We start from the raw sequence: 25,743 nt of genomic DNA, 5'->3' as shown, positions 1-25,743 counted from the left end.
TATCAAACAAGGACCTCAGTTCCTCTCCTAATTTAAGGGAGTTTTGATACTAACTTCAACAGCAGTAAGTTCTTGGTCCGAAAAGAAAGTCAAAGTAATATTTTCAGTTAAACGGGAGGGGTTTGTAATACCCTTCACTGGATGTGTTGTTTTCTGTATCTTGTTTGCAGAACACTCTGGCCGTAAAAAGTGCTTTTGAAATGCTGGATATTAATTACTCAGAAACGTTCCCCTGTCTATTCTAACATACATTTCTGCTCCAAAAGATGCATATTCTTTGTGTCTCTTATTTTCTGGGGCAGCCAGCCCCAGAGGCAACAGGATAGCCAACAGGTGCACAGTGGAATCAAAGCAGAGGAAAACTTTAGTAGTGTTGCCCAGGGGACAGGGCACTAGGCTTGGAGGGATGAGACCAGAGTGAATTCTCAGTCCTTTGATCAATCCAGAAGTCACACTGTGACATTCAGAAAGCCACTTCGCCTCTCTGCGTCTGTTTTCCATAATGTAATAGACATAAGACTGTGGCCCATGCCTTTTTGTAAGGTATTCTGAGGTCTACTGAGAAAAAGCATGAAAGACATGGTAGATAAACAGTACCACTATTCTCCCCAAGATCTTTCCTGAATTATCAGGAATGAAACTGCATAGGAAGGTGAAAGGCAGAGTCAAGCCAGCTGGGGTTTAAAACCACTGTACCAGGTAAAGGTATCTGCGATTCTGTGTGCAGCCACCCCATCCTTTCCCTTCTCACTAAGGAAAGATACCCAACTACCACATTCTGCATTTTTTCCCTTCTGCATCACTAACTAAACAGTGGCAGAGAAGAAGAAAAGCTGAGCCTGAGAGGAAGAGCAACAGTACAAGCATCTAGTATTAGTCTCCAGGCCAAAATAAAAACTGAAGCACAGTCATTACCATGAGCATAGTTGTTCACTCTCTGCATGTCTTGTCTCAGCTGGAGTACTTTCTCTTTCATCTCTGCAATGCCCATATAGTTAGAGTAATTCAGCTCTCCCTGCAGAGCCCGAAAAATCTTGGCCTAGAAAACAACAATAGAGGAAAGGAAGATAAGACACTGAGACTTTACTTCTGCAACGTAAGCCCACAGAGCCACCATCCCTCCAGCATCTCACACACCACCTGCAATGGCTGCAGTGTTGTGTGTAGGGCTTCAGAGCTCCCATGCTTGCTGAGCACAGGGATACCTTGTATTTCAGGTACTCTGTTTCTGGTCTTGGAACAGAAATACAGACCGGCATGGCAGAAGATCTTCACATACTCTTTGTACTCCCCATAAGCTGGCAGCAAGTCAGTTCAAGCAATCACTGCACAATCTCTTCAACCTCCCCACCCATGCCATTTTTTAGGGCCTACCACTTTACATTCCCTGTGTATGGGCTTGCTCAGAAGGCTGTTTAAATTTACTGTTAAGTCTTTCACATCACCAAAGCGGCATGTAAATGAGAAGCATGATCAAGGGACCTAACATAAGTGCAGGCTTATAAAAATCTGTATGGAGTAAGACAGATATAGAATGAATTGGTGCCTTCATCTATCCATTGAGTTTATCTAGGGAATGCTAGCATGCCCCAAATGCTGGATGCCAGCAGTAGATAACCTCAAATCTAGAGAGTTCCTACTACAGGGAAAATTTATACCAAGTTTCTGAAATGGTTCCAACTGCACCCCAGCGCTCTACCCTGCTTGTGATGATATAGCTCAGAATTACAGTGTTTCTTCTAGATAGTGATGGTATTTTACTTTTTCTCTACAATGGGATTTATCATTTATCATGACAAAGGGATTTCAGTAACTTTTACTTAGGACCTTTACTGCTCTACAAACTATTAATAATTTCAGAATCAAAGCTAGAGTGTGAGGACAGGAGACCTCATCTTGCACTTCCAGCCCTAGGAATGATTCCTCTTAGCCATGTGACGGGAGTGCATCCAGGATCCTCAGGTTTTCTGTGGACGACCCCAAGAGCTCAATGTTTCCAGAAAATTGATGTACACAACACCCAAGGAAAACTAAGCAACAAATATTGGTACAAAACTAGGACTCAGTCTGCCTTAAGATGGAGTATCCAGCTGAGACTTTTTTTTTTTAAAAAGAACAAAATGCAATTTACCATCTTATCTCATCATCACCCTAATACCCTCAAAGATCCAGTGACCCTCACTAGGAAGGCATTGCAAGTACCTTCAAATAAGATATCAAGCCAGCTTCTTCCTTCTCCATCTGTTTCTGCTTTCTCAGAGCCCTCTCACAGATCCTTGGGTTCTGCTCCATGTTTGAGTACAGTTCATGCAGGCATTGCTGAGTGTATGACAAAGACTGCTCCTCAAATTCCTCTAAGGAAATCAGCTTGCAAAATGATATACTGAGGGGATACTCGTTGTCAAACTCATCCAAGATCTCCATTCTGCACCTGATCAAAGATGACAGGGTGGGATGAATGCTCTCCTTCAGCTGGTGGAGGCAATAGAGCTGTTTCCTGGTGATGAACCAGGATCTTCCTCCTGCCCTGTCAGCAAACAGGGGCATAAGCAGCCCCTGCCACAGGAGCTCACCAACACCCTCCTGAAAGCTTCTGCCAGTAAAACTGCCTCTGCAGCACGATGGCACCAAGTCCGAGCAGAAGCTTTGGTGCAGGACCTTGTCAGGACAGAAAAACTAGGGCAGATACTGTCCCTCAGAGGGGCTCCCCGCCCTCCCCTGACTTCCAGGCCAACATTACCCCTTTCCCTACAGCTCCTGACCAGGAACAGCACCAGGCAGGGGAAGACCTCCCCAGGGCAAGCACATAGGGGTCTCTCAGAGCAGCAAACAGCCAGACAAACGGCTCAAGCCCCTCAGATACGCACCCACGCTAGGGGCAAGCTGCGCTGTAGCCAACGCGGGGACACCCGGAGGAGCAGTGCCTCGCTCACCGGGAGGGCGAAGGCAGGGCCGCCCTGAGGAGACCCAGGCGGGACGGAGCGCCCACCCCCACGCCGCCTCCCCTCAGGCCGCCGGCACTCTGAGGGGAGAGGGCGGGGCTCGCGCCCTCGAGGCAGGGAGGGGGCGGGGCTGCCCCGCGGGGCGCACCTGCTGGCGGCCCCGCGCCCGCGCCGCTTCCAAGGGCCAATCAACGAACGCGGCGGGCGGCGCCGCACGCGCCACAATGGACCGTGGGCAGAGGGGGCGGGGCCTCTCCTCAGCCCGGTCCCCGCCCTCCCCTCGACGGCCGCCCGCTCTTCCCCTCAGCGCGGCGCAGGGAGGAGGCGGGAGGCGGCGGGTGGTTGCGAGGCGTTTATTAGTGAGAGGCCGCTGCCGGCCTTAAGCAGCCCTGAGGGGCAGGAGGAGGAGGAGGAGGACTAGTGGCAGTATTTCTTGGTGTCCAGCCTGCTGTGCTCGGGATTGTAGGGCGCCTTGGCGAAGCACATGGCAGCCGTGCGGTCGCAGTTGCAGACGAACATCCCGCACTCGTGGTTGTTGCCTGGAGGAGAGAGCAGGAGCGGTCAGACCCCGCAGCTCCTTCACCAGGCACCGCAGTGACTCAAACAGGCATTCCTGCTGCCGGGGTGTAGCCCTTTGACTGCTGCCCTCAGTTTGGGGGTGTATGTGCTTCTCCCCGCTAACCTCCTGGCCCCAAAGCTGTGTGCTCTGGCCCAGAAATCTCCTTGCTCTGGCCGAGAAATCTCCTTGCCTCTTCCTTCCCTGCAATTCTGTTTGCCAGCCTATCTGCTACTTACCTCTGTTCCAGAGCCCTAAAAAAGCTCCACCATTAACATTAGAGAGGCTTGTCAGAAGCTGTGTAACGCTGCCTGGTTATTAAGCATGTTGATCTCTTGTATACTGCCATTAAAGTACCACAGGGACTCAATCCCCTGAAGAGGGGACAGGCTTCCCTATGTACTGCAATACCATATATTTTAAGAAACTTTTAAGTTGTGTGCTATATGGAGAACATTCACCCTGGTGCCCGTGTGAGGTGCCCCATTTATAATAACCAGCCACCCGGCAGGGACTTGCACTGCGCCCTCCTGCTGCAGAATTACGGAGCATAACATAGCCCCGTTCCTTCAGAAGAGAGACTGGAGTAATGTTTGAAGTGGAGTGACATGGAAGTGGACTTACTGTTACATGTGATCTGCCCCTTGGAGCAGCTGAACCTGTACAGCTCTGTGTAGGGATTGTCCAAGATGGATCTGCATGCTTCTAGTTTACGTGCCTGCGAGTAGCACTCATCGTGTGCTTGACAGCACCTGGGAAACAGTGAGGAAAAGGTCAGAAAATACCAGAAATGCAAACTCAGCTGACCTGTAAGACATGTAAATACACTAGTATTGCTTTGACAAGGCACTGGGGAAAAAAAGATACTGAGTGATAAGAAAGCAGACACGAAGAACCTCAAAGGGACGCGGTTCTGCCAGCTAATGGTCCAAGAGGTGTCTGGTACACGTGTACTTACTGGAGCAACTTCACAGTTGTCTATTGGGCACCAGGAAAGCAAAAGCCAGCATTTACCCTACACGCCCTGTCAGTGCCTGGTCGCTGAAGAGCTGACAGCCGACACAATTCACTGCACCTTGGCTATCAGACTTGTGTGATCTCTAAACTGCCCAAGCCACTTCTTAGCATTTTGCAGCTCAGCCCTGCACACGTTGATGTTTGTGCACTGGGCAGTGCGTGCAGAGCTGCATCCCAGCTGCTGGCACGGCATTGCTGAAACAAAAATGCTGGAATGAGTGCGGTGTAGTTGCCACAGAAGGGAAAACAGAGTTGCTGGGATTATATTTTATCTTAATAATAAGGCATCAAGGTGTGATACTACACATCCTTTTTCCTGGAATCAATCTTTGAGACAAAGCTTCATTCACAGCAGCCAGAGAGTTTTGTGGAAATTTATAAGCAGGGTCAGCTGAGATGAAGCAGGCGTGCAGAACCATGCACAAGCAGGGAAAGAGGTTTGTAAAAGCAGAGTCTTATAAACCTGTCAAGCTCATCCACTGGAGTCCCACTGCCTCCCAAGCCGCAGTAGCAGCCGTAGTCACCAAATTCCAGCAGAGGATGGCTGCCTGGGATGGTGCATTTGATCATGCTGCGAAGCTCCCACACGGCCCTGGGTGAGACAGCAGCGCTGGCTGCGCCCACTGCGAAGAGACACAAAGGTTAGAGTTAGGCATGGTGTTACCAGTCCGGGGGGGTGAGTGCCACCTACGCACCAGACAGCAGGAAAAGCAGGGCCAAGGACTTCATTCTCAGAGGACTTACAGAGACATTGATGCTAAAGAAAATGCAGCCCTTTATATGACAACCTCACCTTGACATGGGTATGAGATAAACAAGCCAGTATTTGTGTTACTAAATGCAGACTTGTTCGATCGGAGGCTGTGGGCAGCAGGTTGTGACATGACCCGTTGAAGGCCAGTGGAATTAAAATCTATGAAAGCCAGGAAGGCAAATATTTGCTCTCTAGATTTTTGCTATTAAATTCTTTCAATGCTACTATTAAAAACCAGCCTGAAAGATCTGAACACTTTTAAGGGCTCTCTACTAAAAAATAGTAGCAATGTGGTAGTTATGTTGGAAATGGCTGGCACACAAATAACCACCCTACTAATACTGGCATCCTCTTTTTTATGGTATCCCACTTATTAATCCTGTACCTCTCCATGGATTGTCCTGGCCTAATTTAGAGAATAAGGTACAGGTCATCCACTCTCCCCAAATGAACCTTTCGCACGAGCTGAACTGAGAACAGTTCAAGCTGGTTTTTACTTTGAAGCCATAGAGGAGAAGGAGGTACTACTAGGCAAGAAACAGGAGCCAAGCAACATGGAAAGCCTCTGTATCTAGCTCAAACAAGGAGTAGTGTCTGTTTTCACATGGCCTTAAGGGACTTACACTGGAAACGAACTGGGCTTAGAAGTTTCAACATACACAGCAGACTTCAGTAGCTCAGAGACGGCAGTTTCTCTTTCTCCAGCACCAAAGCAGAACCCAGTTATGCCCTTTGGTTCTCTATTCCAAGGTATAAGGACAGTTAGCAAGCCTTGAAATAAGATCAAAAAATGGGTAAGAAAAACCTTCCTGGAGTCAGCCAGGGGTTAAGTCCAAAATACTGCACTTACATTCAGACCCCAGAGGCTCTAACACAGTCAGGGCTACAAGTTTGGCATTTTTACACACCCAAGAAGTAGATCCTAGACTGGTCACTTGATAGTCAGAGTGCATTTATTTCTAAAGCACCAAGCAAGCCTTCAGTTTTTGAGAGCAGAGGAAGAGGCGCAGCCCACCTTTTCATAACAGCCTAATATGCCAGAGTGCTTGTTCAGGAAACTTAGGGTTCACCACCCTTCAGTAGGTTCAAATGCATGTTTCTATAGGGGACAATGAGGACATCTTCCCCCTCATAGGGTCTGAAACTATGCCAGGGTACCCACAGTATCCACAGGATGCTTACATATCCATAGGACATCTAGTTAAAGGTAAACAGAATGGTTCTGGTTGTTCATCAGCACAACCTTTTTGTTCTCTCACACACTCTCTGATCCTCTGGGATTCCCCACTCACAGGTTACCTAAAGCCAAACAGATGCTGAGTTACAGATTTGAGATTCTCATGTCCTAATAAAACATTGAACAAACATTAAAGGCTGATGCAAAGGACAGTCTGTACCACAGTTAGTTCAGAGAAAATAATTTAATCTTTTGCCCACAGATCAATCTGCTGACTTTCCCTTCAATATCCACTTAAGTGTTCTCTTTCTCCTTTGCTACTTTGGCCACCTTTACTCTTTTGTAAATTATTTCTCTGTTCTCTTACCTATGAACCTTAAGACTCTAAGGTTCCTTCTTCCTCGCTTCTCAATGTCTGATTTACTATTGATGTTGTGAAGAAAACTTCCAATAAACTGGCCTTTTTAAGTCACAGATCAAAAATACTGTCATATCTCGGATTTCGTACATTTTAATTCAACAAGAAGATCACCGTGTATGGGAAAGTGAGCATGTGAGCACCACAAGAGTGCCTCGTGAGAAAAATCCCAGCAGGGTAAAGATTTTTCCACCAATGCTATTTTTGGTTTCCCCCAACCTGTGCTGCATACAAAGCCACTGGTCCTCAGTATGCTTGTGAGGACATCCCAACTTACAGCTGATTCCTAAACTTACAGGCTTGAGCCTTCAATTATTTTTAAGACTTCTCTATAATTAAGACCTGCTGCACAGGGTTCCCTACTATTTCACACTGTTAGAATTCACCTTCTCCTTGTAGTGTTGTCTGTTAAGGACTTTTCTTCCCTTCCCATCTCTACATTTTGATTTCTTAGACCTAGCCTCCTTGGTCCACTATAGTCATTGAATCCAGAGCATCTGACCCAAACTTCTAAACACCACACTATCTCCTCCTTTCTTGAGCCTACAAATATCTATACAAAACCTCTGTAACATAGAGAAGAGACACGATCTCTATTAAAGCCAGATCTGCCGCACATTATAAACTGGGCCACTGCCAAAGTCTGGGAGCAGAATACAGAGTCATAGCCCTGCCTGGGGCTTTTATCCTAATGGCAGGATGTGACTCCTGCCAGGTCCAAGTTCACCTGAAATCTCCTCCATTTGAAAATCTCCCACTCCCAAATAATGACAGAGAAGGACAGTTTTCAAATAATTTATTAGGAATTTAAAACTGAAATCTGGAAAAAGGGTTACAGGTGTGGAGAGAACAAACATTGGAGTGTAATAACTTACTGGCTTAAAAACACAGCTTTATTTCTTTTTTAAAAAAAATGCCCACCCTGAAACCGGAGCCCCAGCCTCCAGGCAGTGGCAGCACTGGCCAGAGAGTGAATCACAGCCCAGCAGCAGCACAGCTGGCCTTGGATGTCTGGAGGGGGCACGGAAGCAGTTCAGCGCATATACCAAGAGGGAGGAAAGCGCTGTCCGCAGACCCAAATTTGAAGTATATAGAATAAAAATAAACCCAATAAAATGCAGCTCTTCTTTAATTAGGAAATATTTAAAAAAACAGACATACAGACTCTTGTCTCAGTAACAAAAATTATTGCTTTGTGTTTTCAGTACTGATCTGTTAAGTACCCTCTTACCTAAACAGAACTCTCCAAACGCATCGCCCAGGTCAGGACAAGCTCCGGCGGACGGGGGAGGGATGGAAGAGAAAAAGGGCCCTGTGGGCACTGTGGCCCTCCTTGTCCTTTTCTAAATGCCCCTCTCCCTTACAGGGGCTCAGTTTGGGGGAAGAGAGGGAATGATTTTTAAAACTTAAGATGAAGCTGTTATTTCCCTGGGAAAAGAGTTTGGCTGCATCTTAATAAAAGGCTTAATCACCCCCCTTAACAAGGTCTTTGGTTCACTGAAATCCAGACCCAAACCTGCCCCATGTACTCCTGCTGAAGGCTTCCCCTGGCAGAGTGCTTGTTAGCAGGGGCCTGGACCACGCCAGAGGAAGCCCCGGCAGGTTCTAGAGAAGGGACCAGATCACCTCCGCACAGGACAACGGACAAATTCCCACAGTCTTCAGAAGACAGAGTAAAGCAAACGGGAAGCTGCAATTCTATAATTCATATAATCCCTGAGAAGCCCTTAACCCGCCCCCAAATCACCACCCTAATGCTTTTCTCCCCCTTTAATGACTCCCCAACCCAGCGCTCTGCCCTTCAGAGAACGACCACCCAAATCTCCCCCTGGCCCTGGCCGACACCCCTTCCGATACCCTCGCCTCCGGAGGAGGATCCCCTTTCCCGGGAAATCTTGACGCAAGCGATAGTGTTTGGAGAGTGAATTCCTTTCAAAGTAACCAAGACAAGCAATGGCGGTAAAGCCCTTTACCTAAAGCCAAACCAGAGGCTGGCACTACGGAGCCCAGTGATGGAGTCTGTACATCGAGCAATTGGAAGCAGCTTTAACCCGCTCAGCAAAACAGCCGATGGCCGGTACGTTTCACCCCCGCCCCCCCACCCCCTCCCCTTTCATCTCATCAGAGGTCTTAAAATCTTACAGTAAAAGGTGTACAAAAAAAGAACGGAGTCCTGTCAGGATTCTGCTGGAGAATATTGCTCACGCTGCGGCACCAAGTCCAGGACCTGGAGCTGCTCCTTGGAGCCAGGCTGCAGGCGGCAGCCAGGTTCAGCTCGCGATATTTACATATTATACAGGAGGAAAAAGAAAACCCCACGTAAAACTAAACCTAGGAAAAAAAAAAAAATCTTTCAGCTGTAAGGATAGTGTTTTTCACTTAGCAAAATATACATTTGTTTTGTTCCATAGCGATGTCCAACGTTTTCGGATCCTTGGAGTTTCACACTTTTCAAAGCCTCACATTTACAAAACAGAAACAATTAAAAACAGTTTCTTTAAAAAAAATAGAAATACATCAGTTCCTCTCAGCCTTTGCTCTCTCTGTGTCTCTTTCTTCCCTTCAGAACTGCATTCTTGTTACATACCGTGCTTTAAAAACACTGACGACAACAACAACAGAGTTGAAAATATTCAAAACAGTTTCAAAGCCAAATAAAAATACTCCTCAATAAAAACTACCTAACACAATCACAAAGCCAATTCATAAAATATGTCTACTAGCTCGGGAAAGAGCAAACAACAAAAAGAAGGGGTAGCCCCAAAAAAAGATAAAAAAATAAAATAAAAAAATAAAACTAACAGCTAGTAAAATAAATAAAAGAAGAATCGGTGGGCTGGGGGCAGGGAGGGGGGAAGCGTAAACCGTCGGTGGTTAGTAAGAAAGCGAGATGATCTCCTCGGGTTCAGTCCAGTGTGGTCTGGTCAAAGGGAGAGATCAGGGCAGGGCGGCAGGAGCCTGGCAGCCAGCCGGCAGTGTGCAGTTTGATTCAAGAAAAAGGTAACCTTGGCTCATCCCCCGAGGCTCACCAGATCCTCCAGCCGCTGTCCTCGGTTAGGTCACTGGGGAATCTGCGGGACACAGCAGGGGAGGGAAGGGACAGGATCTAGAACAACCAACAGCTTTTCTCTTGGGGTTTTCTTCCGGTGTGATCCGACAGAAATACTCGATACCCGAACTTGCCCCAACACAGAGTTGCTCTGCATCTCGCTGGCACAGTGACAGGACATAGCAGAGATGCTTCCATCTTTAATGGCAATGTGCGGCCTCGGAAACAAGGCCCCACACGCCATGCAGCCTGCCTGCCCGGACCTGTGGCACTCCTGGCCCCTGGGAGGCCTGTGACGTAGTGGGGTCCAGCCGTTTTTCCAGCACTCAGCTCAGCGCAGCCCTGCCAGGCTGCCATGGGCTCCTGTCTGGACACTGTTCCCTGCAAGTTTTTGCCCTCCTTCTAGAAAAGGTGGTTTGTTTGGTTTTTTTTTATTTTAACTCTAAGCCAGCTAACTTCAGCCATGTTTGCCAAGCAAATGGAGACCATCCACCCGTTCCCTCTCACGCCCACCCTAGGACCAGAAACAGAACTGATCAGATTCAGATTTTCCTTCTGCCCTTCTCGCAGGCAGGAGAGGAAAAACCTCGCTCCCCAGAGACAGTGTCTCAGCAGCTGTGAGAAGAGCCAACTGCATGGAGGACGTTTCCCCAGCCACCCAGGTGAGCCAAGCTTGCCTCTCAGGATCACCACTGGGTTGTGATTCTGGCCAACCCTGCAGACCTTTCCTCTTTCTGTCAGTGCTCCCATTTCCTTCCTCTTTGCACCCAGACACTAAGTGACCTCTCCACAGCACTCCCAGCCTGGGGACCGTAAGGTAGGAACCCAACCTGCCAAGCCTCTGGTGCAGAAGAGAGCCCCAGGCTGGCCACAGGACTCCTCCCACAGGCTGGGTCAGGCCGGCAAGCCTCATAGCGGCATCTGCAGTTCCTGCTGAGAGCTCAAGCACAGGGGCCAGCTCAGAACTTCACTCCTCTCATTAACCGTTCCTGTTCAAAGCTCTCTTACCTCCTGCCTCCTTGGTCCCCAGCTTCAGTGATACCCATTGGTAAAAGCTGTTGCAATCAAGGGACCCTGCGAAGAAAGAGTTAAAACCCCACTCTTAAGCAAACAAAAGAAAAGTAAAGGAGAACTACTACCACAACAAATTCAGTCATGGCTCAGATGCTGGGAAAGCTGGTTTCAGTTGGAGGTGCCAAGTCTAAAGACCGCATCACCCTGCAGGACACTGCATCAGGGCCAAGACAGGCTCTTGGAGTCTGGGCCAGATCAGGCCAAGGTCTAGATATCAGGACCTTGAGCGGGGTGGTCAGGGAGAGCCAGCAGAGGCCAGGGATGCAGGCTCCAAGTGAAATGCTGCATTCTGCGCCAGCCGTCTGTGGTCTGGGGCTCAGCAGTGGCATGGCACATGCTGCGGTGGGTGGTATTTCTTAACCAGAAAGCAGGCTGTGGGCTGAGAGAGGGCTGCCCACTGCTGCTCACCTCCATCACCACGAGAAGATACAGCCCCTTCCCCGGCCATGCCACTCTCCATCTTCCTCCCCCTGCACAGACCCCAGCGGGGAACACTCACCCCTAGGCTGTGGCCGAAGCCAGTGCTCGGGGCTGGACTGGCAGCGCTGATGTAACTGCTGACCCCTGAGTCCTGGTTGGCGGCTCCGTAAAGCTCTGCCATCGGCCCAGGGCTGGTGGTGCCCAGAAATCCACCGGTGCGACTGGGGGTGGAACCTACAGGAGGCAGCAAAACTACGTAGCGAAGATCCCAAAAATGCAACCCCGTCCCACCCCCCTCCCACAGCCCATCGCAAAACACCATGACAGGACACCGCGCTGGGGAGGAAAGTGGCAGTTACCTGTCCCTCGCACCACGGCCGCTGCGGCCGCTGCTGCCGCCATTGGTCCATACGCAGTGAGAGGGATTGCTAGAAAAGAAGGAACAGGCATCTCAGGGGCACTGTGACTACAGGGGAAACTCCTCAACAGTAACGTTCATTTCCCACTGCAAAATACCAGGCCCACACAGACGTATCGGCTTAGTGCATCACACAGGACATCAGAGGATGACAATAGGGAAGTGCACAGCCCTGCATTTATTAGTATCCTTTTGCACAGTGAATATCCGGGGACACTCACTAGCCATGCTCTGCTAAGCCCACGCCCTGGAGCAGCCAAGGGCACGATGTGGAAGAGCTGAACCAGAAGTGGGTAATTTCAGATGTATCCTGTTGCTACTTAACTTGCAAGATGCAGTTAACCTGAAGCTACAGATCCAGATTTTGGCTGTAAACGTGGAGAAATGCAGCAGCTCAGGGACAGCAGCTGGCAGCTCAGCATCCTGAGGCTCAGCCCCTCCTCTCTGTCCCTTGGTACTATTCTTGAATAACAGTTTAATAGCCTCTTTCTCCCTATTTCTCTACTCATCTCAAAACACACCAACCTTCCCACTCCGAGTTTTGCTCCTGAACTGCTCAAACCCTTGCTGTTCATTGTAGAAGAGCAGGAAACATATACCTAGGGAGCAGGAACTAGAAATGGCTTAATTAAACCAGTAAGTCTTAATTTATATGTAGCAGTTCTAATTCCCAACTCTACTGCCACAGGCATCCAGCCCTCGGGGCAGGAGGCATCTAGCCAGTATGTTTGTCTTTGCCCTTAAAATGACTGGGTCAGCATTTCATGCTTGAATGTGAAATTCACTGTGATTCTGTTTAGAGCACCATAAAAAGAGGTCAGAACAAATCAATCACGTTAAGGCTGAAACCCAGACTAGCTTATAAGGGAATATTTAGTAGCAGGCACCAGCCTGTTTCAAGCAAACGTCATATGAGGCTTATATCTGGGTTAGGCGCTCATTACAGGCCCTGGGCCAATGTGAGCATGTTGCTGCTTCGCATCACCCCCAAAGATGCTGTTTCAGGGAGGAAAGGCTGCTGGCAGCCACCCTCCTGCCCTATCATTGCTTCAAGTCCCTAACACACTGCTGAATGAATGTGGTTTTACTGAGAAAGGAGGCCAGGTCTTCCAAAAAAGACTCCAGTTCTTTTTCCAGGAAAAACCCTTCTTGCCTCTGCAGTCTATCTACTGAGACACCAGGTTTGTGTTGCGATAACAAAGCACCTGCATGTTAGCTCCCTGCATGCTGGAGCAATCATCCCTGCTTGTGCCATCCCCTCATCTCAGTTCCACTTGCCAAGCCCATAAAGCGCAGCCCATTTACGCGCACACATCCACTTGAAGGCACAAGGGCCCTCGAGCACTGCACAGCTCGCTGGGCCTTTGTAGGAACGAAGGGGGCCCTGCCCTTCGCGGGACCAACTCCAGCCTATACATGGGAATCGCAGCTCTTGGCCTAGCCAAGAGGCTGCACAGTGACTGTTTAACAGTAGGTAAGCGTAATGGCAAGGGAAGAATGCCACGATCCCCAGCTGGTACTTCAGCGAGACACTCAGGACTGTAAGCTAACATGGCACCCAGCCAGGACAGCAGCATTAATAACTTCTTGTTGTACAGAGCCCTGGTGCACCCCAGCCGCTGGTGACAGCCAGGCCCTGGGAGATTCACCTCCACTAGGAAAAGGCAGAGTGCAGACCAGGGTGGGCCTTGGAGGGAAAAGCACTTTTGCCAAGTGACCAACATTTACAAATTTTATGGGTTTTGCTGAAAAACACACATGTAAATAAACAACCGGACCCACATCTCCTTTGCTTGGCAATCAAAAGGCTCAGAGGTGGGGGTCAGGTGCTTATGCAGTTGCATACATGGTGTCAGGGAAGGGTTTTATTAAGAGGGAGCTAGGATTTGGTCTCCCCCTACCTTCCTCAGGGCAATTTGTTCATTGGTGGCTGCCAACCTCGGCATCCTCAGGAACTGCGATTCCCTGAGGATTGACATGGTTCTGTGCTACAGAAAGCCGCTTTCAAGCCTGTTGGTACTGATAAATCCAGGAGAGCTTCTCAGGAAGCTTTTCCACACCCCCATTGCAGACATTCAAACCCTGAAACAGGTGGAGGCAAGGAAGCGCTGGAGAGGAGGAACACCACAGAAATGAGATGGCACATGGGGAGCAGGGTGCTACACAAAGCTGCTTTTCTACGACAAAAACCATGGACACAACAGAGCTGGGGAAAACATGGCCATGGAAGGGAGAGTAGACAGAAGGAGCATCACCTAGAGAGAACACTCTGCACATAACCCAGGGGCTGAGGATCCAGAGGGTATTTGCACTGTAAGGACACTGAGCCAGGACTAGTCTCTGGAGAATGGTCCTCTGCCCCCATTCCATTCCATAGTTCCCTACAAACACTGCAGGACTTTACTGTAGAGTCCCACCACACTCGCTTCTGCCCGGAAATTCCGTGTTGGAGTAGCTGGGGGGCTGCACCACCCAGAGCAGGGAAAGCATTCCCTGCAGCCCCTCCTGCACAGGGGAACGGGATTAGAGAAACCAGGAGTGCCCCCACACCCTCTCCCTCCTCCCAGCACTCCAAGTCCTTGCAGCAGCTCAGGTTAAGGTAATTTGTAGACCTTTGAGAAGTCACCCTGCTCTGTGCAGTTTTCCATATCTGGTTTACCCCCAGCCTGGGGCAAGGAGCTAAAAACAAGGCAAGCAGCAGGAAATGCCGTCTAAGGATTACATGCCTTCATTTGGTATGACCTGCATTGCCCTTCTCAGAGGCAATACACATGGCTCTGATTGCCTCTCCATCTTTCCAGCCCCAGCTTTGGATGGAGCTCGTACAGATGGAAGAGGAAATAAGGAACGTTTCCAGTCTAACTGCACCTGGCTGTGGAGCAGCAACACCACTGGAACAGCCCAAAGCCCCCTTCTCCCCTTCCAGCTTGTGAGTTTAGGAAATGAGCAGGACTGACCTGTGAGCTCAGGGAGGACGGGGGCACTCGGGAGAGGGGTCCGCTCTACACGGAACTCTAAAAACGAAATGCAAGACAGCTTAGGAACTTGTCAAATGCCCCGAGGCAGACCCCACAGAGAGACGGCAGCCGGGGTCTGCTGGGGGAGCAGCCTGCAGCCAGACTGCGACCAGACCAGTGTCTTCTTTAAACTAATTTATAACTGGCGCTGAAAGGTGCTGGACTCCTGCCCTGGAGACTGAAAGCATCCATTTATCCTTAGAATAAATCTGGCCAAGGCAGGGCAAGTGCAAGCTTCACTGCGCAGCCTCAGGTCAGCCCTGGAGCACTGCTTGGCAACCCATCCAATCTGACCTCTCGGCTGCCACGCCAGTGGGCGCTCAGTACGTCCCACACTCATCTGGGCACGGGTTTACAATGAGGCACTTGAAGCCACTATGACTGAGACCCATAAACTGGATTCAGGGATAGCTTCCAGACAGGTAGGAGGCAACAGCAACTTTCAGCCACAGTCAGCCTGGGCTCGCCTCAGGCAAAGAGGAAACTTCCCATTCCCAGCCCCTAACATCAAGACTTCATATATAAACCGTCACACTGAGGGATGGAGTAAGGAAGGGATGCTCAGAGTTGCCACTTCTCTAGAAAATAGCAAGACAGTATTTTCCCTGAATGTGCTCTGCCTCGTTCCCCTGCCTCGCAGAGAATGGGAGGGAGAAGAGGCCCCAGAAAGCTCTGAGCAGCTGCGGCACAGCAGGTTCCAGCCATTGATCGCAGAATCCATGTTCTGAGCACATGGCGGGATTGAGAGCTTGAAACCACCCAGTTTGCAGGGGATCTGCAGCCCACCACCCCAGCAGATGCTTTCTGGAGTTTGAGAGTGGTCCAGGCGCTGTTCAGAACACAACTGTAGCAATGCAGGCGCCTGCGTTTCGGGTGCCTGGGAGTTCCCCGGACCACGGAAAGCGATGTTTTAAAATTCCGTACTACTTTCAGAGCAGTGGCAACTCTGGTAAAGAAAGACAGACAGACACAAAGGCAGCGAGACAGGCAGAGCTGCAGGGGCCCTTCTGTGTCACAGCAGCAGCCCTACGGAGGAGGCTAACAAAAAGGGCGTCAGAGCAGCCTTGGGCTTTTCCTGCCACTGGAGTGTGAGGATAATCCTAATGAAGGACAGGCTGTTCCCACCTATTCCAGGGCTTCTCCCCTCCCCCTTCCACATCCGTCTCCAATTTAAAGAAAGACCAAACAGGGGAAAGGGGCAGAACCTGGGTCACGGATCATGCCAGGGACTCCCGTTACCTGAAGGCAGACCAAAAAAACGAGCAGGGAGCACCACTCACCAGGGAACTGGTAAGTGTAGCCAGGTGCAATGCCAGTGTAACTTCGACTCGCGTAGGTGGCAGCTTGGAAGCCTGGATAACCTGGGGGAAGAGAAAGGGGCTCTGTTACTGCAGGCTCGCAGGGTCGATGTCCTTAGCGCCTGGCTGCTCATGAGCAGCATGACCATTAGTGTTAGAACGCTCGAATAGGGCTAATAGCAGAAACCCCAGGAAATTGCTGGGCCGAGTGCACAACGCATGCAAATCTGCAGAAGAGTTTTAGCAGGCCCATTTAATTTTTTCCTCACTCCAAACATGTAAGGACATGGACATCTCCTTCTCAGAAACTCGTAACTCTGCAGACTAAGGCTTTCTGATGCATCAGCTGGATTTACAAATAGGAGAAGATCAGGGAGGTGGGGGCATTTGAATGGCTGAATAGCTCTGAGTCACTTTTGCACTAGAAGTGCTGGCGAATGCAGGCAGAGTGCTTCTTCCTGGCGCCGGGCAGGACAATTCCTGCCATCCCCAGGAAGCTGACCACCTATACAGTACAAGCCTGTGAGAATGCAGGGCATTGACTCAGAGATGAATATTTGATTTGAGATCTCCCAAGACATGAGTACATGGATTTCTCAGTGACTCAGCTTGAGCCTTGCTGCTTTAAAATTCAGATGGCTTAGAAAAGGCAAAACCCAAAACCACAGACTGCAGATTTATTTTCCTTCCATAAGTCAAGAGAAAACATTGGGGAAAAAATGCCCTTTTTGGGGTTTTGTTCAGTGACTAACTGCTACTCGGCAGGCTTAGCAAGGAGAGCCAGGCTGAGTACACCCTGCCCAGCAACACCAGCGATGATCCTGAGCAAACAGTGTGCTCTTGGGTCAGCTCAAGCCCGGCTAGAACAAGTGTGGGGAGCAAGAGAAGCCAGGAACAGCAACTGTACTGGAAGCATCATGCTTGACTCTCAGATCCAGGCACAAGGGTTTGTAGACCTGGAAGTGGAAGCTACAAAGGACTTTTTTCTTTTTTTTTAATCTTTTATCTGAACACGTTTGCCTTAGAATCATTGGTAAGACATGAAATCCAGCCTGCTTGTCACCAATTGCTCCTTACAAGACAGTCCCATGGTAAGTGTATAGTTTTCCTTGCAATACCAGATACTTGCTGTCCCTGAGATGGAGGAAACAAAATGAGACAAAGCTTAACTAGAACTTTAAGGGCATTTTTACAGCCTTTAAATGGCAGTGAGGACATCTATATAGAACACTGTTTCAAGTGAAAGCTCAGGGGTTCTTTAATCAACTGATTCATCAGAAAGCCTGTTCAAGTATGGGAGGAAGATGCCTGGGCACAGATCACTCCACACTCGGTTCAGCTATGTAGTTACATCCCATTCCACGAGAGGCATTAAAGAATTATAGTCTATATGCTATGGCACCGTGGGACCGTTAACAGAGCTGCAGAGGGCCAGAGCTGCCCAGCACATGGCTGCGCCTGGCCAGCTCCGGCTGTCACAGGGCAGCGGTGACAAGTTTGCAGTTTTTCCAGGTGCCACCAGAGGGCAAGTTGTGATCGCAAACAGGTCCCGGCAACCCCCCACAGCGTTCCCGGCCTTGCACCAGGCAGAGCTGCCCTTGGCCGCCCTGCCTGCTCTCGGAATAAAACCTCTAAGCTGCTGCCTGGCACGACCGGGAGCTGGGGAGGAGATCTGTCCTTGGGCTTACCCAGCATGCCGATCCCGAGCATGAAGGCATCCATCCCGTAAGGCATGACTCGGGACCGCCCTCGCGCCGAGCCTGTTGGGGACATCACCTCCTTCGGCTGAGCTTTTTTACACTCCACCTGCCACAAGAAAGTAAGGATTAGGATCGGCTGCTACGGGCACAGGGCGCTGCCACAGAGCACACAGAGGCAGCAGCTGGGCTGCAGACCAGGCAGGACTGCCTGCCGTGACGGTATTCCTCAGCCCCAGCCACCGCCGACAGCCCATTCCGCGGTCCTTCCGTAGCATCCCTGCCTCTGGCCTCCACACTGCCAGCCTTCCGTCTTGCTCTGCAGCCACCACAGGCAATGGGGAGCTCAAACACTGCTTTTCTCCTCCTGGAGCTGCCCTCAATGCTCTGCCTAGCCCTGCACCAGGGCCTCAAACCCTAATTTTCCTCATTTCTGAATAAAGGTTAAACCTGCCCCCTCCCAGGCCACCAAGAGGTTTCACGTAGCTTCAAAACCTCCAAGTACTGCACAATTCCTCGTTACAGTTAGCTCTTGTCCTTGAAAACTCAGTATTGTGCTCCACACTGTGAGCTTCTTTCCCAGACTGGCTGCTGTGATTTTGGGGAAAAGATTCAACCCAATTCACCACTGCAGACAAAAGTGCGTTGGGACCCAAGTGCCTTACACCCTGCCCCTGTTCCACTGCCCCACTGTATCCTATACCTCTGTCCCTTCTCCCCCAGGTTCTGCCCCAGACACTCACCATTTTGTTGTTGATCTCATGGAAGTGGATTTCACACACTTTTTCCACAATGTCTTCACTTTCAAATGTGACAAACCCAAACCCTGAAGAAAAGGCAAAACTCCTTGAGCAGGTCAGAGCTCTGTGCAGTTTGCACCCGCTACCCACATCCTTTTAGTGGCAGGAGAAGAGAAGGATGGTACAATCAGCCCTTTCTAAAACGCCTGTCATTCATCTTCCCTCTCCAGCAAATCCTGCTTTTATGCACAAGAAGAACAGGACCATCCCCTTATAGATTGCCCTTTCCTTCTCATCCTGTACTTCTCAACCTCTCTGAACTCAACTGCTCTCAAAACCAAGTTTGGGGTTTTTTTTTAAACTTTGCCATTTGCAAGGCAAACCACATGGCTGATAAAGCTGGGGAGGATCCCAGCAGACGCTCACACAAAGGGAGTCGGTGGAGAAATGAACAGCTGCTTGCCAGGACATCACCATCCTCGCTAAACGCACTCCACCAGCAATAACACCCTGCTCGTTTCCTCAGCAGTCACCGGTCATTAAGGCCTTGTATAAGCAGGCAAGTATCAGCAATGCAGTCGTACAGAACAAGACAGACAGACACAAGCAAAGCGATTTGCAAAGTTTCACCAAAGTAAGGTTAGTATCTGGGGTAAGACAGGACAGCGTGTTCCTGGCCCCTGGCCCATGCTCACACCTCCTTTCTCTCACCAACCCCTCTGCTGACAGTTCTGGCAAAGACCAGCTCGGGTGGGCAGACTAAACTCCTCTCAGCTGACTGCAGTCGCTTCCGGAAAACTGAGGCAGGTGGGAGGATGTCTTTAAGCTTGCCTTACAAGCAAGCTGGGATTAAGCAGAGCTTTCTGCTTTACGGAACTAGCCAATTCCACGGTGCTTTAAAATAACTTTTAGAAACAGATGGGGATCTGCTGCCCAGAACCCCACTTCTTCCTCCATACTGCCAGAAAAGTCTCTCTCCATAAACTCCTCCATCTGTCTGTGCCCAGGTAGTTACACACCATTCACCTCAACACCCACAAGCGGAGGGGCTCGGGAGTTCAAGAACAAGACACCGATGCCGAAACCAGTCCTGAGCCCCATCAGACCCCACCAGGCCTAGTGCACCCTGGGCAGAAGTCCACGCTTCCGACATAGTGGCTGGCAGCTCTCCCTGCTCCTTCCAAAACCCCCAACAACTCTTTAATTGGTCTAGGGACTAGGAGGCACCCATGGAGGAACAGGGGTTAACACTTCTTCCCTTTTAAGATAAAGCTGGAACAACATTCAAGGCCAGGCAATCAGAGTAGATTTAATGGCTCTAGAAAAAAAGCAAAAACCTGAAGGGCACATAGTGTAGCGAGAGCAGAAGGGAGCGTTCCCTTGCTGATCCGGGGGCAGAGGTGCTTGGAAGTGCTTCAAACAACACACAGACATGAGAGTGGCCAAGCACAGGGCTGTTACTGGCCCCAATTTGAAAGACGCCAAAGCTAAGTTTGCAGGTTAAGTTGTTGCCAATAAATCTCCGAGCTGGTTCAATGCTAGTGTCGAGCCCTGCCACGCCACCGGGTAGTCGGTCTGAAGACTCACCGGGAAAGCGGGAGGCAGGAACGCCCATGGGTGGACTGGGTCCGGATAGCGCAAATATTACAGCCTTGCTCCCATCCTGTAACCAGACTCCACCAGCAAGACTCGGGTAAGAAAAGGTGACCTGGGAGCGCAAGCGGGCTCCAGGCCGAGGAAGGGGCAAGAAGCAGGCACTCTTCAGGCTCTCGTGTCAGCTTTCCCGGAGCTCAGATTACTCGGGACAAGGTAAGACACACACTGCGGGCTGGAGCCACGGAGGTAAGCGGGCAGGGGAGGGGGCCGTCTCCTCTCACATATCTGCAACTCGGCAAGTTTACAGCACAGGAAACGCACTGGACAAAAGCTCTCTGTGCTGCAAGGGACGCTGGTAAAGGATGCAGATGCAAAAGGATGGGGCGACTGGAGGCAAGATAAAGAGCAGCTGCGACCCGCGTCCCCTGCTGCTGGGATACTAACCCCTCCCTAGGCAAGGCAGGAGGCAAACCCTCCGCAGTTCCCTGTCCTACGGCCAGAAGACCGCTCTCACCTCGGTGCCGGTTGGTTGTCTTGTCGAACATCAGCATTGCATCGTCCACCTGCAAAGAGAAGGGTGCCGGTCAGATTATCGCTGTTGCCACGAGCATCCTCTGACACATTTGCGCAGAGCTTCCCACGCCTCCCCAAACCTGAGGGGATCGAGATGAGACCTCCTATCCCCAAGAAGGAAACGGGGTGTACACACACATCAGCTACCGCACCAGGCCCTTCCTTCCCCAAGCCACAACCAGCACGGTTCCCCCCACCAGCCTGGGGCAGGTGCTGCCGAGCTGAGCCCCCTCGGCCCGGCCCCTGGCAGCAAGCGACCCCGATTGTTTGCCTGCGGCTCCAGCCGGGGGGCAAGGAGCAGGGAAGGCATTGTTCCCAAATCCCGGCCTCAAAGGAGAGGAGAATTAAAGGGGGGGGAGAGAAGCAAAGCTGGAGAGGGGAGAGGAATAAGGGGCCTCCCAGCGACAGGGGAAGCAGAGGCCTCAGACAACAGAGCCTGCCTGGGAAAGCTGGGAAGCGCCCCCGCCCCCACCCCAGAGAAGCCTTTCCTCTAAGTGAGGTTTCCCACTGCTGGAGGCTGTAATTAGAGCAAATTTACTGCAAGGCCTGAGCAGGGCTGCCTTCCCGGGGGGAGGGGCGGCCGGATCCCATCCCCCAGCCGGCCTGGGGCTGCTCTCCTCCCCGGCGAGCACATCACCGCCTGGTGCCACTTTCCCCCCCCTCCATCTTCCCGCTGGGTGCTGCCTTGCAGAGACGCATCTGCACCGCTCCGCAGGTCAGGCCGAGCAGGGTTAAAAAATACACTTCAATCCCCTCCGTGTAAGCCCCAGTGTAAACCTGTCCCACTGACCCATCCCTCCTCTCTAATACCACTGCCTTAATCCGATTATGAAACTGGACGTGCAAGTGCTCAGGGGAGGCGGCAGCAGTCTCCGGCCAGCAGCTGCCCCGGCCCTCCTCCTCCTCCTCCTCCTCCATGTGAGACAGCCGCTCCCCGAGCAGCCAGCCCCACACGCCCCCAACTCCACAGAAGGATTACTCCCTCGCCTCGTCCCCGGGAAGCATCTGTGTGGCTGCCTTCTCCAGAACAGCCCACCGGTGCGGGCAGAGCGCTGCCCATACCCTGGCGCAGGCAGCCACTGGCTTCGCTCGTGGAGAGCTCAAAACCCACGTCAGGGAAGGGAGAGGGCTCCTAGCCTCAGCCCCCCCAAGGACAAACTGGGACAGCCAGCTCCACCTCAGTGCCACGAGGATGGAAGGAGCCCTTGCTAATGCTTCCAGTGCCATCACGAGCAGAGAGAGATCATCTTTGATGCCCTTGGGCTTTTCCAACATGTCCAGCCCACACGAGCGAGAGGTGACGACAGACAACCTGGCTCCCGCTCCTCCCGCGCTCTTCCCATCCCAGTTCAGCCTCCCTCGGCCAAGTCAATGGACACCTGAGAAACGTGCCAGGCATCCAGTCAGAGCCACGGGGGATGTAAGACTTCACACAGAGCCAAAGCAACTCCTCAGCAGCTTCCCAAGACACCGCCACAGAGTTGGGGCCTGACAGCAGCTCATCACGCTGCCATTCCCCATTGCCGCTCGCTCCTGTGCCTGCACCATTTCCCTTCACGGTGCCAGCACAACTGTGACATGCTGGGGGGAAACCTGACATGGCTTAAAAATATCGCAAGAGGTTTTACGGTCTGTTTTTCTTCATTTTTTAAGCTAGATCCATTTCTCCATCCAGTTCACAAAAAGGCTGGGCACAAAGCTGTCCTCCTCCCCACTAAACACTGGGAGAAAGCTGTGTCAACGGCACTCTGTGGTGGTGCCACTCCCGAGGACTTCAACTCGGGTAGCTGGAGCCCACAGACCAACCCATCATGACAAGAGATGGGCACGAGAGAGAAAAACCCAGCAGGGACAAGCACAGCCCAGCTCCTGACTTGCTCTGTCCGACAAGCCCCAGCAACAACCTCTTCTTCACAGAGCCTGGAAAGCGGGAGCAGCTGCAAGTGGCAGAGCCCAGCACACATCCACACACAAAACCACCTCACAGCAACGTCCCGGGCAACGGCTGGGCACTCCCGCGGTGCTCGAGCACTCAGAGCCAGGAGACATGCAACCACTTCTTCCCAAACTGTACTCTGCAGCCTTCCTTCAGCTGAGCTTTTTTTCTACATTTCTGCTGGTGCTTTGAGATCAGGTGTCTATCCAGCACCCCAAAATGTACTCATCTTGCAAAAAACATATTTACAATAAAACACGTACTCTGTTTGAAAGCTGATTCCCATCATGAACTACATCGAAGATACCTAAGTGTATATACACATAACGTGAAACACTCTCACCCCACTCAACCCTAGGGCCTTAACTCTGTGTATGGCTACAACTGGTGTTTTTTATTGCCAGCAAAACCTGCACGTAAGCATCTTCTTGTCGCCTTCCAAGGCAACAGGTGAGATGAGTTGGGTGGTCTCAGACAGCACACTGCCAGTGCCATGAGGTAAAGCAGGGCCCAGCAACCCAGGGCAGGCGCAGAGGTAGTGCTGGACCCTACAAATGCCTGCAGGACAGGCTGCAGACCGGAGTGCGCTGTGGATCCAGGAGAAAGACCTCACCTGCATCCACGGGGAGCGGCCATTTCCAGCACCCTGCCCAGGGCGTCCAGCCTGTGCCCCAGATCCCCCCTAGCTCTCGCCACCACCCCTGCAGCTAGGCGAAGGGATGGAGACCAGCTGCCTCAGCTCGCAGGGCTCCCTAAAACCCAGCACTACCCGCGCAGACCCTCACACCAAGCGCTGACCGCTGAGGAGGTACCACGGCCGTCTCCCACCAAAGACCAGCCCCAGGCAGGGACCAAGCCAGGCCTGCACCGACCACAACCAGGCATAAGTTGCAGCCCCCTCCCGGCGGGCTGCTATTGTGGAGCCGAGGCGAACCGACACCCCCCTTACTCCCGCCCTCCACCGCCGCGCCGGGCCCTTCCCGGCTGGGCCGCGCCGGGCCCCAACAAAGGCGGCCGCCGGCGGGGCCGTCGCCACGGCAACGCGGCCGCCAATAGCAGCTGCCGCCCGGATTAGCGCCGCGCACAAAGCCGCCCCGCTGCGCCGGCCCCGCGCCCGCCTCGCCAGCGGCGGCGCCCTCACACGGATCGCGGCCCTGTGATGGGCTGCGGGAGGGCGCCGGCCCCCGGCGGGTGCCCTCCCGCAGCCCACGACAGGCGAATCGCCGTCGCACACACGTGGGATTCACACCGCAAGGAGAAGGGTCTCACAGCCAGACCCCTCCTGCACACACACACCCCCGGCCCTGCTTCTGGCGGGACAGAGGTGCCGCCATCTTGTCTCACACCCCCCCACTGAGGGTGAGGGCGGCAGGTCTGGGCTGAGGCGGGTTGTGAGGGGACAAGGAGCCAGGGGTGTGGTGATGCGAAGGATAGGAGGGGGGGGAAAAAAGGGGGGATTTGGGGTCTCCAGAGGGGCAGGAACGGAGGTGCGATCTCCAGGCAATCCCCACTGGTTGGCAGAGACAAAACGGGTCAACTACCCGAGAACTGGATGTAGGAAGAGCGCGTGGAAAATAGCACTTAGGAGTTTCAGAAATGCCCCAAGTTCATTTTTAATAGGGTGTGGAAATAATCTATGATCCTAACCGTACTTTAACAAAGGCTTTTTGGCTGGGTGAATTGTGTTTCTCCCCAGTCTCCCCCCCCCTTAAATAAATATTTGTTTCAATTCTTTAAACATAGTGAAAGAAGCAGATCACTTTACTAGAAAACTGTTTAGCTTAGTGGTCAAGGCTCTCTCCCAGGGAACTTTTTAACTTGCTGGTCCAGGCTGCAGTTATCCAACATTTGAGGTTAGAAGTTCAAGGTTTGTTAATTTTGAGGAATGTCTTTCGCCATGTTTAGCCACAAGGGTCAAAAACGTCAAGGCAAAAAGAGGGAGTCCCAAGAGCAGTGACTCTTGCTCTCCAGGTGTATCCTTCCCAAGGCACCCTACCACAGGAGACTATGTCTTTGGCAGGTACTTGGCAGTTTGGGAGTAGGTACCAAACCCCTGAGCCTTAAATCCAAGCTAACATCACCTCCTCTCAATTCTCTCTCCAGCAGCTCTCTCTAGCTTTGGAAAACCAAATGGGAGTGGAAGAAGGATAAAGGCTTTGGGCTCAGTGGAGGTAATGCATTCAGAAAGTGAAAAAAGGTTTGTCCCTGAGGAGGAAGCTCTTCTAATCCTCCATGGATTTGCCACTGCTGAGACCTCCTGCAGAAGGGCAGCAAGCAGCACCTTCCCAAGAGGAGGAGACAGGCCCTTCTCAAACCAGCACCTGGTTTTGACGAGAGTGGTGTGGTGGTGACAGGAAGGAAAAGTGACAGTCACAGGTTTCAGAGAGAGACTCCACCAAAGCAGCCCTCAGCCTAGCCAAAGTATTCAGGTGCACAGATATGAGGCATTTCATACCAAAACAGAATGCAGTACAATCCACCTGGCCTCGGCCAAAAGGGCCGATTTTTTTTTTTTCAATGGCTTAGTCCCACTCTAACATCTTTCGGTCTTCCTGGGACAGTCATAGGTGTCTGCAAAAGAGGAAGTCAATGGCAGCCTCATGAAGATTAAAAAAAAATAATAATAAAATTTCCAACACAAGTTTGATGAGAAATGTTGGCTGCACTTCCACATGGGCAGATCTTGAAGAAAGTTGTAATTAGTCAAGCAAAGGCTTTACAGAGACGGGCATCTTCCACTTGAACAGCAACTAAAGATGGCTGGCTGGTCCTAGAAGGAACCATGGCAACGTATTTGTAGAAAAATCAGGCAGAATAATAACAACTGCCGAGACATCTTAAAGGTGGGAAATATAAACCAAACAGTCTAGAAACCACTCAGCCATCCTGTCAAGAGAGGGCATTAGCAACCCTGCGAGGTTCTCCCAGCTGCTCAAACAGGACAGGCCAATTCTGGGGAGGAGGACGCACCGACCCAGAGCCCAGCTCCAGGGAGCAGGCATGCTGCGCCCGCAAGGCGCCGGGAGGACCCTTCTTACCCCACTCTGCAGAACCGTTCTCA

General features: G+C 51.4%; 2 protein-coding genes across 5 annotated transcripts in view; both read right to left on the bottom strand.

The window, feature by feature from the left end:
• Positions 1–3,282: 3,282 nt before the first annotated feature.
• Positions 3,283–5,300, bottom strand: PLA2G1B (phospholipase A2 group IB). 2 transcript variants are annotated; one of them, XM_075039643.1, is made up of 4 exons: positions 5,260–5,300; positions 4,979–5,138; positions 4,123–4,250; positions 3,283–3,481 (listed from the first exon to the last, which is right to left on the bottom strand). In XM_075039643.1, the coding sequence occupies exons 2-4, from the start codon at positions 5,083–5,085 to the stop codon at positions 3,360–3,362; spliced, it is 357 nt and encodes a 118-aa protein (XP_074895744.1). In that variant the 5' UTR covers positions 5,086–5,138; positions 5,260–5,300; the 3' UTR covers positions 3,283–3,359. The 2 variants fall into 2 exon arrangements, with proteins under 2 accessions (XP_074895744.1, XP_074895743.1); XM_075039642.1 differs by having other exon boundaries at positions 5,211–5,275.
• A 2,343-nt stretch (positions 5,301–7,643) lies between these two features.
• The window catches only part of MSI1 (musashi RNA binding protein 1), a 31,676-nt gene continuing 13,576 nt past the window's right edge, over positions 7,644–25,743 (bottom strand). For 2 of the 3 annotated variants that reach the window (XM_075041771.1, XM_075041772.1), the window contains 9 exons: positions 20,688–20,736; positions 18,581–18,663; positions 17,829–17,946; positions 16,123–16,203; positions 14,783–14,839; positions 11,767–11,835; positions 11,487–11,641; positions 10,922–10,987; positions 7,644–9,935 (listed from right to left, as the gene is read on the bottom strand). In XM_075041771.1, coding sequence (XP_074897872.1) covers positions 10,946–10,987; positions 11,487–11,641; positions 11,767–11,835; positions 14,783–14,839; positions 16,123–16,203; positions 17,829–17,946; positions 18,581–18,663; positions 20,688–20,736 — 654 coding nt within the window. In that variant the 3' untranslated portion in view covers positions 7,644–9,935; positions 10,922–10,945. The remainder of the gene's footprint in view (positions 9,936–10,921; positions 10,988–11,486; positions 11,642–11,766; positions 11,836–14,782; positions 14,840–16,122; positions 16,204–17,828; positions 17,947–18,580; positions 18,664–20,687; positions 20,737–25,743) is intronic. The other variant, XM_075041773.1, reaches the window with a different exon arrangement.

The sequence above is a fragment of the Buteo buteo genome, chromosome 11 (assembly GCF_964188355.1).
Source record: "Buteo buteo chromosome 11, bButBut1.hap1.1, whole genome shotgun sequence".
NCBI classification, from domain to species: domain Eukaryota; kingdom Metazoa; phylum Chordata; class Aves; order Accipitriformes; family Accipitridae; genus Buteo; species Buteo buteo.
Note: the sequence above shows the minus strand (reverse complement) of the source record. Positions and strands in the feature narration are given on the sequence as shown.